Genomic DNA, 19,403 nt, shown 5'->3' on the forward strand with positions numbered 1-19,403 from the left:
AGAGAGAGAGAGAGAGAGAGAGAGAGAGAGAGAGGATAAGGGAAACAGTGAAGCAGAGGAAAAAAGACTGAGAGAGAAAGAGAAAAAACGGGGGGGAGGGGTCAAGAAAAGTAGAGAGGGAGGTAAAAGGGGGAAGCTAAGGGTAAGACAAACTTTCACCGAGTCTGCAACATTTGGTGTACAGATTAGTATCAAGACCAGGATCACATTCATTTGCAGAATATTATTTTTGCTTATATTCAGGGTTTCCCCCTCGTCGCATAAGCAGCGAGCTTAATCCCTCAGAAAAACTTAACTTCCCTTAGACTTCAGTACTCTACCAAAAATTTTGAGATTCTGCTTACTTGTTCTGTAGTTTCTGCACTATATATGCTTGCTCACTTTATGATTCTACAGCCTTAACACGAATGTTTCTAACCTCTATACACCTTCATTTTTTTTTCCATATCTTTACTGTGCTTTGCTAAGTTTATTCTTTATATTACCAACCTTCACTGTGCTTCAGTGCTTCCCTAACATCATTGTGCTTCCAAACCTTCAGAGTATTTTCCTCGTTTCTGTTATTTCCATGACTTCACCCTAATTCTTGAGCAATGCAATACCCTTCCTCCACTATGCTTATATAAATTCACGAAACTGAACTTTTCTGCCATTTTTCCTCCTCGAAACACAAGACAACAATCAGGAATTCATTGAGAACTACGCATAAGATCTTTCCAACATGAAGGGTGAAGGTCAAAATGGACGATAAAAAGACAGAACGAGAATTATCAATAACTTTTCCCTTATGACGAAATGACTCTGTACGAACGCTGTGTAGGCTAACACAAATAAACAAGCATGTGATAACCGAATGTGTTTTATATGGCATCTCTCTCTCTCTCTCGTGACTGATTGGAAACCTGGAAATTACGCTAAACTTCCACAAAAATTCATTCAGGAGAGCAGCCTGTCCTCCCCCACCTCCCGGCCGCCAATATATACTGTACCCAATGGTATACACAGTATTATATATATATATATATATATATATATATATATATATATATATATATATATATATATATATCGGACACTGGTATACCACCACCCCAGTCATGTTTTAGGAAAGGTAGGACTCCTATGGAAGTCCGATGCAGTGCCGTTGTAATGGTGTGATATATATATATATATATATATATATATATATATATATATATATATATACTATCATGGCTACCCAGAATTCCCTGGATAAAAAGCTATGGCCATGCATGCCGGTGTCACGTGGCGAGCTGGTTCCTGCGTTGTGATCATGCACAGAAATTGTGGGGACATCTGTCAACAGATTAGCTGTGAGGAGCTGTTCCCCTGTGGTGAGTTATGAAAAAAAATACTACGTTATGTGCACCCTGACCTAACCCAAACTTAACCAAACCAAACCTAGAACCCAACCCATAACCCAACCCAGCCTAACTCGGCTAGAAATGGGAAAGGGACATCTGACAACGTCTCCAAGTTTATCAATTTCCTCGCATGCGCACAAAGCCCTGGAGACAATTAGCCACAGGGAACATCTCACACCATTACAACGGCACTGCATCGGACTTCCATAGGAGTCCTACCTTTTCTAAAACATGACTGGGGTGGTGGTATACCAGTGTCCAATATTTCGATTTCACGGGTGTAAAACTGTCATTCAAACACTATCCCCACTCTCAGTATCTCCAGTATTAATATCATCACTGTAACTACCGGCATACATCCTGGGGAGGTTTGGGGGGGGGGTCATATCTCCATCCCCGCTACATCTGTGTCAAAGGGGATGTGCTGTGTAATCATCCCCCTCCCTACAGTTCAGGCATTCCGGAGGAAATGCAAAGCTAAACCTAGAGTGATTCTCAAAAAATGTCTTGATATTGATAATACAGTTATTTCAAAAGCAGGGAAGCTGAAGTTACAGAAAATACTGAGTCTGTGCAGGAAGTAGCCGACCTTAGGCTCTTAAAAAAAAATGAAACAGCTAACCTGTTGAGCTAGGACATTAATCCCCCTCAAAGTCGGCCTCTTCTAACTTGGCACACGTAGCCCAGCGTACTTTCCACCGCCTGACACATTTTTTCAAAGTAAGTTTTCGTATTTCCTGCAGGTGATTACTCGCATTCGTCATGATCTCTTTTCTCGTCTCAAATCGGGAACCCATCACTGGAGTTTTGAGCTTGGAGAATAACCAGAAGTTTCACGGGCAACATGTCTGGTGAGTAGGGAACCTGCTGGATCTGCTGGATGTTGTGCTTGGCTAAAAATTCCTGAAGTCACTGACAAGAAGGGGCAGGGGTGTTGTCATGGTGTAGCTTCCAACTTGCCACTTTCCAAAGGTCTAGTCACTTCCGCCGAAATGCATCACAAAGACGACGGATAACGCCGAGGTATTAATGTCTGATGACAGTCTAACCTTCTGGTGCGTATTCATAATACACAACATCACGGTAGTCGGAAAGAAAATCGCAACATGTATGTCACCTTGCTGCGGACCTGTCGTGTGTGTGTGTGTGTGTTTTTTTTAATGATCCTGCATGTTTCCACCGGGACGACTGTGCTTTGGTTTCTGGGTCGTACCCATACACCCCAGTCTCATCTCCAGCAATAACTGTCTTCAGAAAGTCTGGATCGCGAGCACACTCATGCACGTCTTGAGCAACATTCATCCTCAGAGCATGTTGTTCACGTGAAAGGAGCTTTGGAATGAACTTGATTGCAACTCTTCACATGCCCAAATCACCCATTAAAATTTCGTGTGCTCATCCATCGCCGATTCCAATCTCATTAGTAATTTCTCTGACAGTCAACTGACGATTTCCCATGACCAAATCGCAGACTTTCTTCAAATTTTCAGCACTCCTGTATGTTGATGGCCTCCCAGGACGTAAATTGCTCTCGACTGACATTCGCCCATTTTTGAAGCAATCGTACCATTCCTTTATTTGCGTTACCCCCATTGCTTCATTCCCAAAAACTTGCTGGATCTTCCTGATAGTCTTAACATGGGTACCACCTAGTTTTTGGCAAAATTTGATGCAGTAATGTTGTTCGACTTTTTCGGTTATCGTGACGAGCGCGGGAACGTGACGTGAGAAAGGTGCACGACCATGAACACGGGCTGACTGATGGCCACTGATTCACACGGGGTGGCTGGCATTAATCACGCACGTGCACGAAGGTCATGCTCTGCGCTATACAAAACCCCATTACTCCAACTGGTTGATGAGAAAAAAAAAATGAGGTCGGATACTTTCTAAACAGACCTCATATTATAAAAGTAATGTTAGTTGATCCTATGTAGCAAAATAAGCTTTTGAAACGAGCACCAGTGTAGTGATGTATGTCGCCAGACGTGGCCACAGATAAGGAAATGTTATACTTTTCATGTCCTTGTGCAACCTAATCTGACTATTTGTCTACCTCAGTAAAGCAGATGTATCAGAAGGCAGCGGCCTTCTCTTCTCTCTACTTCAGAGTACTCTTTAGGTTTAGAAGTCTTTCCCCCGGGAATCAGAATAAATTAATGTAACATTCATTATTTTACAGCAATCTTCAGTCACTGTCATTATTATCACTGTCACCACTATTATTTTACACTACGTTCCACATCTTCCCTTCCTCCTGCCATTATCATTCTGCTCTATCATTTATAATGTTAATCCTTTTAATCACTCCAGCTAACGAATTACACCACACACCCGCCTCGGCAGCCCACCCACGTACACCAGCCATTCACCTACACCACTCTCCCACCTTCACCATCCAATCCACTGACCCTTGTCATGTTAATAATAAAGTAGATGTGCAGTTACTTCATGTGCATTCAGAGAAAACATGGCAACTGCATTCCCAATCCTGCGATATACTGTATATGCTGATTTCGTTGATATTTCTGTGCTCACTTTCACCCTATTTCTGATCGTTTTTATTTTTGGGAGGAGGCTGACCCCTCCAAGAATCACTGGGGGATCACGCTTCCCAAATATTGCATTACGAATGAAAGTCCATTGTACAACATGTACTTAGATAACAAAGCCACAACTGACATCCTTTAAAATTTCTGATAATCTTCAATTTGCTGAACAAGGCCGACCTCCTAAAAACCAGGGTTGGAAAAATGTATATAGTGGACGACCTTCCCAGTAACCAAACAAAACCTCCTGGGAAATCCCATTCATTTTTTTCCCCTATTTCTGATCGTTTTTATTTTCGGGAGGGGGACTGACTCCCTAAGAATCATTGAGGGGCTCATGCTTCCCAAACATGGCATTACATATGAGAGCCCATTGTACAACATGCAAAATACAAAGAAATGAAAGACATATCTGCCCTTCCTTCACTGTTTCTAAGAATTTTTAATATGGTGAGGGGATGACCCCTAAAAATCGTGTTTGGAAAACTGTATATATTGGAAGACCTTTGGAGTAACCAGACGAATTCACCTGGGAGCTTTCATTCAAATTTTTCCTCTATTTTTTTTTTCTTTCTTATGGGCTGACCTCCCCAAGAATCATAGATGGGAAGGGGTGGGGGGAGTCATGCTTCCCAAATATCGGTGTTCAGTTTCTCCCTGTGCATTCAGTGAAACATGGAAACAGCATAACTAATCCTGTGATGTGTGTGCCGATTTCGTTGAAACCTATGTGGTGACCCTCACCTGTTTCTAATCGCTTTTATTTTTGGAATGGAGATTCACTCCCCCTCCCCAAGCATAGCTGGGGGTACACGCTCTCCAAATATCGCATTACGGATAATAGACCATTGTATATATGTACTAAGGTATCGATGTCATATCTTCCCCCTTTTCATTATTTTTTATTTTTTTTTTTATTTATTTTTTTTTTTGGTGAAGGGGGCAGTTATTGTAAGAGTGTATGGTAGAAGACCTGCCCAATAACCAGACGAACTCACCTGGGAAGCTTCTTCAAATATTTCCCCTCTTTCTGATAATTTTATTTTTGGGAGGGGAGGCTGACCACAAGAATCACTGGGGAGGAGCCACGCTCCCCGAATATCACATTACGGATGAGAATCCTTTGTACAATACGCGTCACATCTCCCCTCCTTCCCTTATTTTGTATCTTTTATAAGTTATGGAGGGGGGCTAACCCCCCTAAAAATTATGATAAATTTTATATGACAGAGGACATTATCAAATAACCAAATGAACTGACCGGAGAAGTTGCGATGAAATCCATCTGCTCACTTTCTCCTGTTCCTGACTGTGTTTATTTCTGGGAGAGGGGAAGGTTCCCCCAAAGATCACTGAGGAGGTCACGCTCCCCAAATATCGCATTATGTATGAGAGTCGACTGTGCAACATATACTCCGGCATCAAAGCCACATCAGCACCCTTTCACTGTTGGAGTTTTTATTTTATTATTATTTTTTATTTGCATGCGGGGCTGACCCCCCTCCCCCCTAATAATCATGACAGGAAAATTGTATGTAGTGGAAGGCCTTCCCAGGAACCCAACGAACTCAAATGGGAAGTTTCATTCAAATCCATCAAACAGTCGAGGAGGAGTTAAAGTACACACACACACACACACACACACACACACACACACACACACACACACACACACACACACACACACAATGAATCTCTTGCAACTGTATGTGGCGCGTTGCCAAAAATGATACCATCATGCTTCGCAAGACTGATAAATTTAGTACTTACGAGGGACAGCGTGACGGGTCCCACTAGTCCAAGTGTAGATAGAAATCCTCACGAATGCCCTTCAGCCAAAGCCCTGATAAGAGTCGACGTCAACCTCTACGTAAAATTTCGTTTTATGTGAATATTCTGGCAATATTCCTCACCTTCTCTACTTCACTTTATCTTCAAACCCATTCTTTTATACGGTGACCCTTTTCATTCACTTCATCACCCACTCACTTGCTCCACCCTCCCACCTACATCACCCTCCCACCTACACCACCTTCTCACCTGCACCACCCTCCCGGCTACATCACCTTCTAACATACACCAGCCACCCACGTAGACCACTCTCTCACCTATACCACGCTCCTACAACACCCTTCTGCTTACACCATCCTCCCACCTACACTACCCTCCCACCTATACCATCCTCTCACCTACACCACCCTCCCATCTACACCAGCCTCCTATTTACGCCATCCTCCCAACTACACCACCCTCCCACCAAAACCACTCTCTCACCTAAACCACCCTCCCACCTACAGTACACCACCCTTCTACTTACACCACCCTCCCACCTACACCACCTTCCCACGTACACCACCGTCGCATTTACGCTACATCCACATGTAAGCCATCCTCATACCTACGTCACTGTCTTATCTACACCACCCACCCACCTACACCACCCATTTCAGTCACCCTAACCACATTTACAGTGCGTCCACAACAGAAGAGGAGGACCCTTTGGCCTGCCTCCCTCCGGTTATATGTGGAGATCTTCATTGATCCCAGCCTACTTAAAACCTGATCGGGGCAGAGGTCTACCTTTGTGCAAAATTTCATTTTCATCAGTAAAACAATCTCTGGCAGGGCACACACACACACACACACACACACACACACACACACACACACACACACACACACACACACACACACACACACACACACACACACACACACACCGCTCTCTGGCGCAGTGGTAACGTTTTCTCGCTTGCCATCTGGTAGACGGGAGTTCGCGCCTCGCTCAGGTTACGAAAAGTTTCACTGACGAAGTGGGTGGTTACTGTCCCCCTTAAGCAAGGGGATGGGTGTGTGCGTGTGTGAAGGTCACAGCCTTGCCCTTAGATCGGACTATATGATCTCTCAGCTCCCTTCCGGGAGGGTAAAAGCTGACGATCACGACCATCAAGTGATCCTGACCGACTCGGTGAATTACACACACACACACACACCATTTTACACATATACCAGCAAGAACGTATGGGGACGGTGGTAGGCTGCTGTCCCGAAATTTAAGGCGAAGGAAACCAGGCTCGCTCGACTCAGAGAGGCATTAAGTGAAAAATAAACGACAGCCACACCTTACCTGACCCCATTCACGTGGAGCGCCTAAATCAACTTGACCACCAATAGCCATTCGGCTATAAGTTTACCAGTCAACAAAGTAAATAGTTTCCTAGGTTACAGGAAACCATCTGGGTATTCACAGCGTACAGTCACCTGATGGCAGCATTACATCATGTGACTAGATGACTGGATGATGGGCGTCTAATATATATATATATATATATATATATATATAAAATGTGAAATCATTCATGATCTCTTTTCTCGTCTCAAATCGGGAACCCATCACTAGAGTTTTGAGCTTGGAGAATAACCAGAAGTTTCACGGCAACATGTCTGGTGAGTAGGGAACCTGCTGGATCTGCTGGATGTTGTGCTTGGCTAAAAATTCCTGAAGTCACTGACAAGAAGGGGTAGGGGCGTTGTCATGGTGCAGCTTCCAACTAGACAACCTTAGAGAGAGGGAGGGAGAGAGAGAGAGAGAGAGAGAGGGAGACAGAGAGAGAGAGTACAGTATACATGGTGGCCCCCCCAATTTTTCTGTCTATTTTCTCCATATTAGAACCCAGCATTTTGATCTCCGGTTATAGTTATTACACAGAAATTTCAACTCAAATAAACAATATATAGAGGTTGCACAATGCATGAAAAAAAATCACCTAGTGTCACTAAATTACCGGCATACAGCAGCAAAAACAACCACTGCACATTTATTATTTAATGCCATATTGATACAGAACTAAACAAATTTATATTTTAAAATTATATGTGACTTAACTGACTTCAGTGTTCTATTTGTTCAACATTTAGTCATTCTTTATTCCAGTTGTAAGTCCAGTAACAGTCGTGCTTTTTTTTTCGATTCAAGATACAGTTCTCGATGCTCCTGTACGACCTGGAGTAGAAACTGCTTTTGGACTTCATCTTTTTGTAAGAATAGCATTGAAGTCCTGGATTAATTGCACTCCCCTTTCTGCTGTATCAACAACTTTCAGGGACCGAACTACTCTCTCTGCATTCTTGAACTCATTATCTTTTTATGTTTCGGGTGGCATCTCTAGGAATGACTGTGGCAGACCAAGAATGGTGAAGAATGCTTTCGTATTCGTTGTCACAAAAATGTTGAGATGCTTCTCATCATATCTACTAATGACATCAAGTTGGTTGAGTGAATCCTCAGATCCTTCTTTTTTTGCATGTTTTTCACCATCTGCCTCTTCTACTGTGGACCAACATTGTGATCAAAGAAGGCAAGGCCCACCATAGTTTCACTTAAGTATCAGAGGTGTCGGCTGAATGCAATCAGTGCTGCCTGCTCAATGACTGGATTGCTGTATTCTGGCAGCTCCTTCGGGAAGTTCAGATCATTTGCAGGGGTTTCAGCAGCCACAGGGGCTTCAAACCATGCTCGGATATAAAAGTCTGTTACAAATAAGAGGAACTTGAACATTCCACGTCCTTCAGATGGCTTCAGTTTGAGCTGTGCCTTGAACATCCATATTTTGCAGCAACAAAGAAGTGCCATCCAAGAGCCTGGATGTGAATTCTTCTGGCTGGAGTTCCACCAAGGAATATAATGGCAAGTTTCAGGAACTCCCTGCTGTCGTTTCTTTGTTGGCAGGCTTCTAGTTTCTGCATTGCAAACTGCAATGTGCGGTCTTTGACCGAGGCAGCCTCTGGCATCCCAGCAGCTGTATTAAGCGAACCAAAATCAATCGAAGACCATTTCTCCTTAAAGCATTTGAAGATGACAGTGTCTGGTCCAGATGAGGATGGTGTTATTTTCAGTGCAATGAAAACCTTTTCCAAAACAATTTCCATAACATGGTGACCACATGAAAAATGAAGGAGACGCTTCCCGTGAGTCCTTTCAGTCAGGAGGCATACACCAATGAGGAGCCCTGTATTTCTTAATGTTGTGTCAAAACACAAGCCCTTGACTTTTGGGGAAATATTCCAGTCATCCAGACAGGCCATCACAGCATCAGCCTGGGTGTGACCTGTCCCAGAGGCAAGTTTTGGTACAATGAACAGGCGATCCTGTGACGATCGTAGGCAATCTGTCAACCTTCTCTCGTCCTGTAAGACCTGGAAGAAAGTTTCCATCTCAGTGTACAGTCAGCGGTCTTTGTATATTAAAAAAAAAAAGGTCATAACATTATATATATATATATATATATTTATATATATATATATATAGATATATAGATAGATAGATAGATAGATAGATAGATAGATTTGCTGATCTTGCACACTGAAGCGAGCTACGGCTTAGTGTCATGTCATTGACACTGTGACCAAGTGAATGAATTGTAGCAGCTGGTAAATGTACAGCCTGGTGATCAGTAGCTTTTGATCTATCAAATGCTGCTGATACATCATCTGATAGCAAAGACTTTCTTCAGATGCTGTGCCCAGATGTTTTCCTCTTTCTTGATTGATCCAAATCCATTTCTGACTCTGTACTCTGTTCAACTGAATCTTCACTTGAGCTGCTATCAGAAAAAGAAATCACTGCAGTGATGCGACTTGCTACCAGTGTTTCTGTTTTGCTTTCTGCCAAAACCTTTCTAATTACTCTTTCCTCTTGGCCATGCTCGGATATAAAAGTTCTCGTTTCTCTGTCCATGCTCTTTCTTCACCAGCCATGTACCATTTGCGACCTTGTCCTTGGTAAGCCAGAAACTCTCGGTCTTCTGTCAGTTTTGTTAGCTTCTCAGCATCTTGATGACCAGTGTCTAATATTGTATGAAGCTTTAAATTGAACTGTTCAGCGTTGGCCATTGTTTCTCGGAACGACGGTTTAGGTCCTTTTTCAGGCAGTGCCGTTCTGCATGAACCTTCAGAAGGCACTTCTCTATATCACAGCACAGTGAAAATTGGTATTCCAGCATTCTGCCAAAATACGCTCACGTCTCATACAGCTTTGCATGCACTTTCTTTGAGAGTCCTTTTCTGGGCTTTATGATAATAGAAAAACACTGACATTGTTTCCGGAAATGTTGGAAGCTTGCTGTTTTGTATGAGTGTGTCATTTACAGGAAAACCAACAAGATGTGAGATTTTGATCTTGTCTTTGGTTTGTCATCTGTCTGACTGCTGCTGCACGCCATGCCTGTAGAATACAAAATAGTTAGAATACCAATAAATAGTTAAATCCTCCTAACATGGGTCCATTTACCAACTTTCACAATTGGAAATAATTTTTAATTATGTTGTACTGTTCAGTTTATATCACAATTTCAATATAAATTATGTACCATATTGTGCTCTATAAATATTACTATTTATGTTTTTTACTTAATATAGTAATATTAATATATAGTAACTGAATGGCGTCATAAATTAAAAATTATATATTTAGACCTATTTCAAGTACTGAAGCTTAAATAAGCATGATTACCTTTATAACAAGCAATGTCAAGCTATAGAAAAAGCAAAATGACAAAACTGACAGTATAAACAAAAACACTTACTCGCCTTGACTGAAATTTCTCAAAACTTCAAGGAGTTTGTGCAACCTCTAAAGCGCCTCATATTTGCATCAGATTTCAACCCTGTTGCTTTCACCTGTGTTATATCTTTGCAGGATTCTTGTGAATGAAATTTCAAGTTTTCTTTTTCTGTATGTTTTGATGGGCCACCTATATTGGCCAGCTCATGCTGCCTTTATAGTTAGTTGCGTTTTCTTGCTTCGTTTCATGTTTAATTGTGGCGTGCACTTCTACCCCTCAGAATTAACTGATTCCGACCAAACTTGGATACAGTGACCAGCCTATGACCTAGTTGGGTTTGCAATGTTCTGGTTACTAGGCAGCTACTCATTGCCTAGCAACGACCGAAAACCTGCTTATTTTTGTACTTTTCATGTTTTCAGCTGTAGAAGCATCACTAATGGACACAGAAGGCTCTTACTTCTTTTGGCGTAATCTTGAGGTAATTCCCTACTTGCAGTGTCCCGTCCATTCTCTCTCTCTCTCTCTCTCTCCTTATCTATCTATCTATCTATCTATCTATCTCTCTCCCCTCGAGTTTTCAAGTGGCAACCCTGCAAAGATTCGCCTCAGTGTCCCTAGCAACCTGTGCCGGTTTTCAAAAATGACCCCCTAGTACCCCATCAGCTCAATGGAAAGGAGTGAAACTTTGCATTCCTATAGACATTGACTAGTACTACAAATTTCTACAGTACACCTGTGTGCTACATTGACCAGGTCAGGGGTCAAAGGTCATCAAATGTGAAAACATGGAAAACAACTAAAATCATGACTGCTCACGCTGAATGCTAAGACTCCAAAGATTATTAAGCCAGGGCCATGATTCTTGGACGGAATGTTGCACTTGAGTACCTCCATATAAAGACGACATTTAAATCGAAACTGACTTCCAGTTGGCAGCAACGTCACCTAGAAGGTATACCTCTGGTGGGCCATTCCGCAAATTTCATGTTTCCTAGTTACACAGTGGGTGGATGGAACTGAATGAAACTTTGCATGCTTATAGACATTAATGAGTACTACAAGTGCGCCTCACACATGTTTGACCCATATCCGCCAGGTTAGGGATCAAAGGTCATCAAGTGCAAAAAAAATAAAAAATAAAAATAAAAAGCGTTAAAATTACGACCTTGGTCATGTGAAATGCTAAGGCTCCGACGAGTATATATATATATATATATATATATATATATATATATATATATATATATATATATATATATATATATATAAAATAGTGTGCTCGGGTACACTTGTAAGTTCATCCTCTTTTAATATTTCAAAGGATATTACGAATTCCTTCAAATTCTTATCCAGAAAAAATTATTACCAATCAAATTACTTTTTACTTTAAAAAGTCTGTTTGAATAGTCAAGTGGTGAATGGCACAACATAAAACTGAGAATGTGCTCTACTGTTTACTTACTCGTAATGTAATGGTCTCATGACATGGAAAGATGTCAGTGAAAGAGACCATACGACTTACGTCAAACTGGATGACTGAGTCCGCACTGACGTGGACGTCTCGGGTGTACAGTGCGTGTTGACCTTCCCCTGCACCAAATACCAGCCCGGTGTACTGGTCAAACCTTATTGAATATAGAAATATTAAAGATTAACATATCACATTTTAGTACGGAATCTTGCAACATGAAAACTGGCCTTTTTTTTTTTTTTTTTCCTTACTGTACCTAGTGCCAGTAGTGCTGAAGGTTACCACTATTATGATGTTATTCACATCCATTGCTTACCCTTGAAAGTAAATTCACTCTTAATTTTAAATATCTGTTGTTATTTACACTGGATCTCCGAGCTGATAATACCCAGAATTTAATACATACCTGTATAAGCATGCAAAACGGTATAAGCACAGTGGGGAACTCACTGGTCACACGATTGGCCAACACTGCCTGCGGGCCAGTCCACCCAGGCGTCTGGTGCCGGTACCAGCTGGCTAAAGTCGTCGTAGAGGACATTGGGGATGATGGGGGTTCCTCCAATGAAGAGGTTGTCTAGAGCCCACGTGTGCGCCATGATGCCGCCGTGTCGTGGCTGCCACACACGGAACCTGGTGGCGTTGGTCAGCGCCCCAGGGAAGTCAGACAGGCTAATTGACACGAACTCTGGCTCCCGATCTGGCTTGTAGTGGATCTCCTGTAACAACACTCAACGGGTGTCATATATATATATATATATATATATATATATATATATATATATATATATATATATATATATATATATATATATATATATATATATATATTGTACACATACAGAGAGAGAGAGAGAGAGAGAGAGAGAGAGAGAGAGAGAGAGAGAAATGCAAATAAATCGATAAATTACACGTGATTCATATATGTGCAGATTATTCACAGGGAAAAAGGAAACGCAAAATATCCCAAGCACGTTTCTGTTCACATTTTCAGAGATGTGAATACACGAACGCTTGTTATATTTCGCGTCCCCTTTAACCCTGTGGATGTCAGCATGTCTGTATGAACTAACTAGGACAGGACCTGGCGTATGGTTACTTCTGATCCCGTGTTTTGACCTACCTTAATAAGATGCCAGGTGATGCCGCCATTAGTAGAGTACTGGACGAGGATGCCATTGGTCCGGGTGTGGTGGTTGTGAGGCTCGCGGTCCACACTCTCCATCACAGTGACATCAGTCTTGCCGCGGCCACTCCGCTTCTTCTCGCACCCCATTACCAGATAAAACTGCACGAACTGGCCCGCCGTCATGTCCAGGTCAACGGTGGTGGCCACTCTCAGGTCATCCTGAGGGGCCACACTCCGTTGCACATTACACAATTTTCAACAGTAATATTAGAGAAGCACCGGAACTTGGTTCTGACCGATTACTTTCGGCCGGAACTTCAATATGAAGTTCCGGTTCCGGCCGGAACCGGATCTTTTCATTTATATGTTGCTGGACCAACTTTTCCTATTCTACAGCATTTTTTTCTTCAGCCGTGTTAAAAAATATTTGTTTTCTTACCCGTCACCAATTGTAAGAAAACTTCTGTAATAAAACACTGTCAGTTAATGCTAATACACATGATCAGGGTTGCTGAGTGACTGGCTGTGTCTTGATCCTGAAGCCTTCCTGTCAGACGCACATGCCCCGCCACAAAAGTACATGCATTTTCATATTTTTTCACATAATAGTATTTAGGTTTTACTAGTTATTACAGTATTTATGATAGGTTGGTTTATGTTTCTTTAAGTACATATTTGGTGATAATTCGATATACTTTACACAGGAAAATAAAAGATGAATGTAATTTCATCTTACCTTGAAGCACACAAATAAATGTACTGTATTCCATTAAATTGTGATAAAATTACAGATACAAGAACAGAATGGCTTACTTGAACTTTGTTTAAAAGGGTTAGTTAAAGAATTATTTGGAAATGTAAACCAAAAACAGGCCTTAAATTATTGCATGGTACTTTTATGTTTGAGTGTCAAGAATTTTTTTATTCCACAAGTTCACTTCCAGTTCCGGTTCCGCCCGGAAGTTCTGATTAGAAATTCTTAAAAGTTCCGGCAAGTTCTGGTTCCGAACGTAACTCGATATGCTGGTTCCGGTGCCTCCCTAATTAATATCACCGTCACCCTTATACAATATCCTGCTGCTTGACTGAGATGGATAGCATCCATGAAAATGTAAATGAAAATACTGAATCAGAAGCTTTCCGTCATGAGAATGAGAAAAAAGAAAATAAGGGAAAAGTGCAGATAGCTTGGCTTGTCGGGGGGGGCCATCATTTCTGGTGCCCAACTGCACTGGGAAAGCTGTTGATAGTTATAACACTTACACATATTCCTTGTTTCTGAATACTCTTATTCCATCTTTAGATGGAAAACCGGATGATGATGATGATGATGATGATGATGAAGATGACGATGACGTTATGATGATGAAGCTGACGATGATGGTGATGATGATGATGACGATGATGATGATGATGATGATGATGATGATGATGATGATGATGATGATGATGAGGAGGAGGAGGAGGAGGAGGAGAAGGAGAAGAAAGAGGAGGAATGAAGATGTTATCAACAGCATTCTAGTAAACTGGATCATACTTTCGCTCACTCAGCATTCAGTACTTTTCTTGTACTTCATCCCTTAGGCGAGATTATTCATATACTCGAGTGTTTATCACATAACTCATTACAGTTAAAACTTTTAATATCAATGTTCATCCTTACACTAAGAGAGGCTATTTCAGTCCTTGAAAAATAGATAAAAGTCGCGTGGTAGAAGTAAAATCGCTTAGATTTTGCTCGTCGTCCGCGGGTGCGTGGCGACTGATTGTAACACTCAGATGACGGGATGTCATCAATAACTGCATAAAATCGCCTGGCGGTAACAAAAATTTAACAGTTAAGATTATTTTCGTCGTGATTCTTTTCGTTGTTAGTGAGTTATGACAAGTCAGACAAAAAAAGAAATGTTACTCTGGTTGTCCTTACCATCACCGTTCTCGCCTCACATGAATATGAACACTTGGAACGAGGTGGACTGCAAGTTGAAAGTGGGGTGACAGGTGTGTTTAGTAGCCCTAGCCAGCAGAGACACGACCTGATCAGGCGCTCCTGATCAGGTCGAGATTATCACTCTCTCTCCAACTCCTGGATTAATTTTGATTCACATCTGCGTTAGTGTTAGATTTTAGGATCTAGTTGATAAAATGTTTAGTCCCGAACTTTTTCGCCAACTATGCTGTGAGGCAGAGTTAACAGATATTGGGCAAAGTGTACTACCATAAGTTCAGATACAAAAACTGAAAGAGATAGAACTGTAAACTGAAAATACAATACTAAGACATGTGACTTAGAACAAGATAAAAGTGGAAAAAGAATAACCTGTCATTAGAAAAGGTAAGGTTCTTACCTTGAAGAAGACGAGTGCTGTATTAGAGACAATAACGCCACATCGCTGGGACACCTCAGCCCCGTATGTGTGGAGCCAGCGGGACGAGTCCACCTCACCTGCAGTGCTGAACGTGTCCAACAGTTCGCACGGCAACACAGCGGCTGGTACACAGAACGGACCGAAGTATCCCTCGTCGCACCTGCCACAATAGAGCACTGAACCAAACTGCGTATCGTCACTACCTCACCACATACCGCCACAACACCTCTACTTCAAAATTACCTTACCACTACATCACCACTGCCATTACAGCGGTACAACCTACACCACCACCACGACCTCACCACATACCACCTTTACAGCGCAACATCGTAACCACTACACCACTACTACCTCACCACATATTACCGCCACACCACCACATCATCACTACACACGTTTCCGCGCGTGCGTGCAGACCTGCCCCCTACACCTTTACTTCCTCATCACATATCACCGTCATATCATCATTTTATCATCAAACACTCATCACCACTCAATCACCATATCTCCACCTTGTCACAATGCACATAACCTAATTACTCATCAAAATCCCCGACATCAGCTTACCGATTACACAAGTACGTGTGCTCTTTTTCACTACCACCTTAATAGTATAGTAACATTTCCACGCTATCACGTAACCTCTTCCCCCACGCACACATCACCACCACCACCTAGCGCGCACGCACACACGCAAGCACACACACACACACACACACACACACACACACACACACACACACACACACACACACATTACCACTACCTAAGTACGGTACAATCATTGCATAACATCAAGCTCCCCCCCCCCCCTCGCCAGCATCTAGTCATTTTAACAGTGAACTATAGGCTCGCTTCTTCTCTTATTATGCCTCCCGTTCAGCTACGACCTCGCCTGTATATTCTCGTTATCCCCAGTTGACTCCCGAGTTTCTTTCACATGAAACTTTCTCATACCATCTCATCACAGCACCTCCTGGGAGCTTCTCTTATCTCTTCCATTGAACTTCGCCATTCTGGCACTGACGAGGAATGCACCAGCATCACATAATAACCTACTGGAGCCCGGTATCAATTCAAAAGGACGGAATTAGGTAGTTTGAAAAGCTGACTACAAAGCGCTTAGAGAGCGCATACCTCCTCCAATGTCATTGCCAGTAAAAGGGATCCGGATCTAGATCCGTGGATGATACAGATCCGGATCCGCCCTCAAAATTTAATCAATTCTTTCTTGGTCCATGGCCCACCTTTCTACAATATTACATTGAAATTCATTGAGCACTTCTGGAGATGTTGTGCGGGATACTCCGGATCCGCATCCGGATCCGTCCCAATATTTAATAATTTTTTCCTTGGTCCATGGCCCACCCGTGCACAAAATTTCATCAAAATTCGTTCAAAACTTTTTGAGTAATCCCGGATCCGGGTCCGCGATATAAGTTCTGGGTGCGGATCCGGATCTGCCTCCAAATTTAATCAATTCTTTCTTGGTCCATGGCTCGCCTTTCCACAAAATTTCATTGAAATTCATTGAGAACTTTTGGAGATATTATGCGGGATACTCCGGATCCGGATCCGAATCCAGCCCAAAATTTTATGATTTATTTCTTGGACCATGGCCCACCCTCCCACATAATTTCATCAAAATCCTTTCATGACTTTTTGAGTAATCCTGCTAACAAACAGACAGACAGACAGACAAACAAACAAACGTGGGGTAAAACATAACCTCCTTGGGGGAGGTAATAAAGGGGGTAGCGCCAGTGTATGAATCTATCAGCCTTGTGACTGCGAGCTGACAGGCATAGGCCGGTATGCTAAGTACTCTTGCAGCAAAATCCCACACACAAGAACCCTTGACACTAATGGGCTAAACCACTACACGCTCACCGTCAGACTCCAGCACAAGCTGCCACCCTGAACGGTTTTCTTCTCGCCACAACCATCGTCACGATGCCTACCCGCCCTTTTGTTACCACGAGGACCCAGGCCCAGTACTCCTGCACCTCTTCCTCAACACCATTACGGGAAAGGTCATGTGGTTCAGTTATACGGCAAGTTATGCATCCATCGCCTGACCGGATACAACCCAGGATATCTTCGTCCATCACTCAGCCATCAAGAAGCCTAACCCCAGGAAGGCTGGGAGGTCCCCAGCAGATGGGGAGAAGGTGGGGTTCACCATCGCACAGGGGACAAAAGGACCAGAAGCTGCCTCTGTCACTGGCCCTTCTGGCTGCCACATAAATGGTTCCAGCCAAGCCCAAGCCCAACACTGACATCGTCCTTGCTCTGCAACTGGTGAAGGGACCGTCCTTCAAGCCTGGATCTTCTCCTACATCCAAACTGCAGTTGCCATTGCAAAAGAAGACTGGGCAACCCTGATCAGGTCCATTCCTCTACTACTCCATCGTAAAATGCTGCCCGTTATCTCAGTCCCTGAGGAGGCAATCCCTGCCATCCCCTCTCCTCCCCCCTTCCATCTTTCTGCCATGGGACGACCGCCCTTATTTCAGCCCGCTCGGGATCTACCCTAGGCTAGACTACAACCCAGCCTCGCCTACCACCAATTTGCTTCAAGACCCCATACCATCAGCCGACATCGACATTAACAAGCATCCTGCCTCTGCCCTTGGTTCATCACCGCCTACTCCTACACCTACAGCAGAGGTGTGTCCTACCTCCTCCCATTCTTCACCACCACCTACTCCAGTGCTAGCATCTGCGAGGAACAAGAAGAAAAGTAGGGAAAGAAAGAACAGCATGCTCCACCTCCTGCCCCCTGAGCAGGGCCAGATTTCCCAATAGGCCAAGTAGGCCATTGGCCTAGGGTCCACCGATATCTGCGGGGTCCACTGAAACTAATTTGTTGTGCAGTGTGTCAGTGTATAACTTTGTTTCAAGTGTACACCGAGTATTTCATTATATAATATAGTCACAACCATGAAGGGCCCCTGTAAATGAGTATAGGGCCCGGAGTATGGGACCCCTGTACAATAAGTATAGGGCCCGGAGTATGGGACCCCTGTACAATAAGTATAGGCCCGCAATGGTCTTCAACCGATGAGCCATGGCCCACTGGTGGGCGACGGACTAGGCCCTGCAAGATAAAATAAGATAGTAAAAAAATATGTATATACACTTTTAAATGTCTGTGTCCCAAAATCGATCAATCTATCTATCTGTTTATCTATCAATCTATACATACATACTGTATATCCAGAACTGATTATGCTTCAAGTTAATTGTATTTCTTTCATTATTCCCATATAAAAGATGTACATGATATAGAACTAATTTGATTTAAAGTAATGATGTGTTACATTGTGTTCAAAATTTTATTTCTTGCATTATAATATGATATTATGTAATATTTGATGACATTTGGCCATTGCAAAATAATTACAGTAAAATTATATATATTGTTACGGAACAGAGAAAGATAATGTACACTTTAAGTGAGAATACTAAAAATCACTACTGTCCCGTAAAGTTCCAGGTTCAAAACAAAAGAGTTAGGTAAAATAACAAGTTAAAGTTTAATGCTCAAACTAACAACAAAACATTCAGGACTCATAAGGATAATGTAATGGCAAAAAATAGGTTAAATATATGGTTAACTGCAATAGCCTCTATTAACACGAAATTAGCAAGAGTAAAGTTATCTAAGTCAGCCCTGATAAAATGAAAATACACTGGGTAATGCTCAGTTAATGCAAGATAAATTATTACAGATACAAAATATTATCAAAAATGACTGCCATAAAGAACCTTATATGAATTACAAAAAACGTTACTAGGCCTAAGAATTAACCTTATGCTACACAGTACAAGAAAAAATGCAACAACAGTTATACTCAAATTACACACAGCTGCTAGATGGTTGGAGACTTGCTGAGCACTCACAATAATAACAACTGTACAGGGGAGG

At 42.3% G+C, this 19,403-nt stretch overlaps 1 protein-coding gene across 1 annotated transcript in view; it reads right to left on the minus strand.

Moving 5' to 3' along the window:
- The window catches only part of LOC145415017 (reelin-like), a 492,696-nt gene that overhangs the window by 274,658 nt on the left and 198,635 nt on the right, over window positions 1-19,403 (minus strand). The window contains exons 22-25 of the mRNA XM_080284434.1: window positions 15,449-15,629; window positions 13,095-13,319; window positions 12,422-12,690; window positions 12,023-12,125 (exon numbers count right to left, since the gene is read on the minus strand). Coding sequence (XP_080140560.1) covers window positions 12,023-12,125; window positions 12,422-12,690; window positions 13,095-13,319; window positions 15,449-15,629 — 778 coding nt within the window. The remainder of the gene's footprint in view (window positions 1-12,022; window positions 12,126-12,421; window positions 12,691-13,094; window positions 13,320-15,448; window positions 15,630-19,403) is intronic.

The sequence above is a fragment of the Coenobita brevimanus genome, chromosome 101, assembly GCF_032717465.1.
Source record: "Coenobita brevimanus isolate Jiangsu-jjx chromosome 101, ASM3271746v2, whole genome shotgun sequence".
NCBI classification, from domain to species: domain Eukaryota; kingdom Metazoa; phylum Arthropoda; class Malacostraca; order Decapoda; family Coenobitidae; genus Coenobita; species Coenobita brevimanus.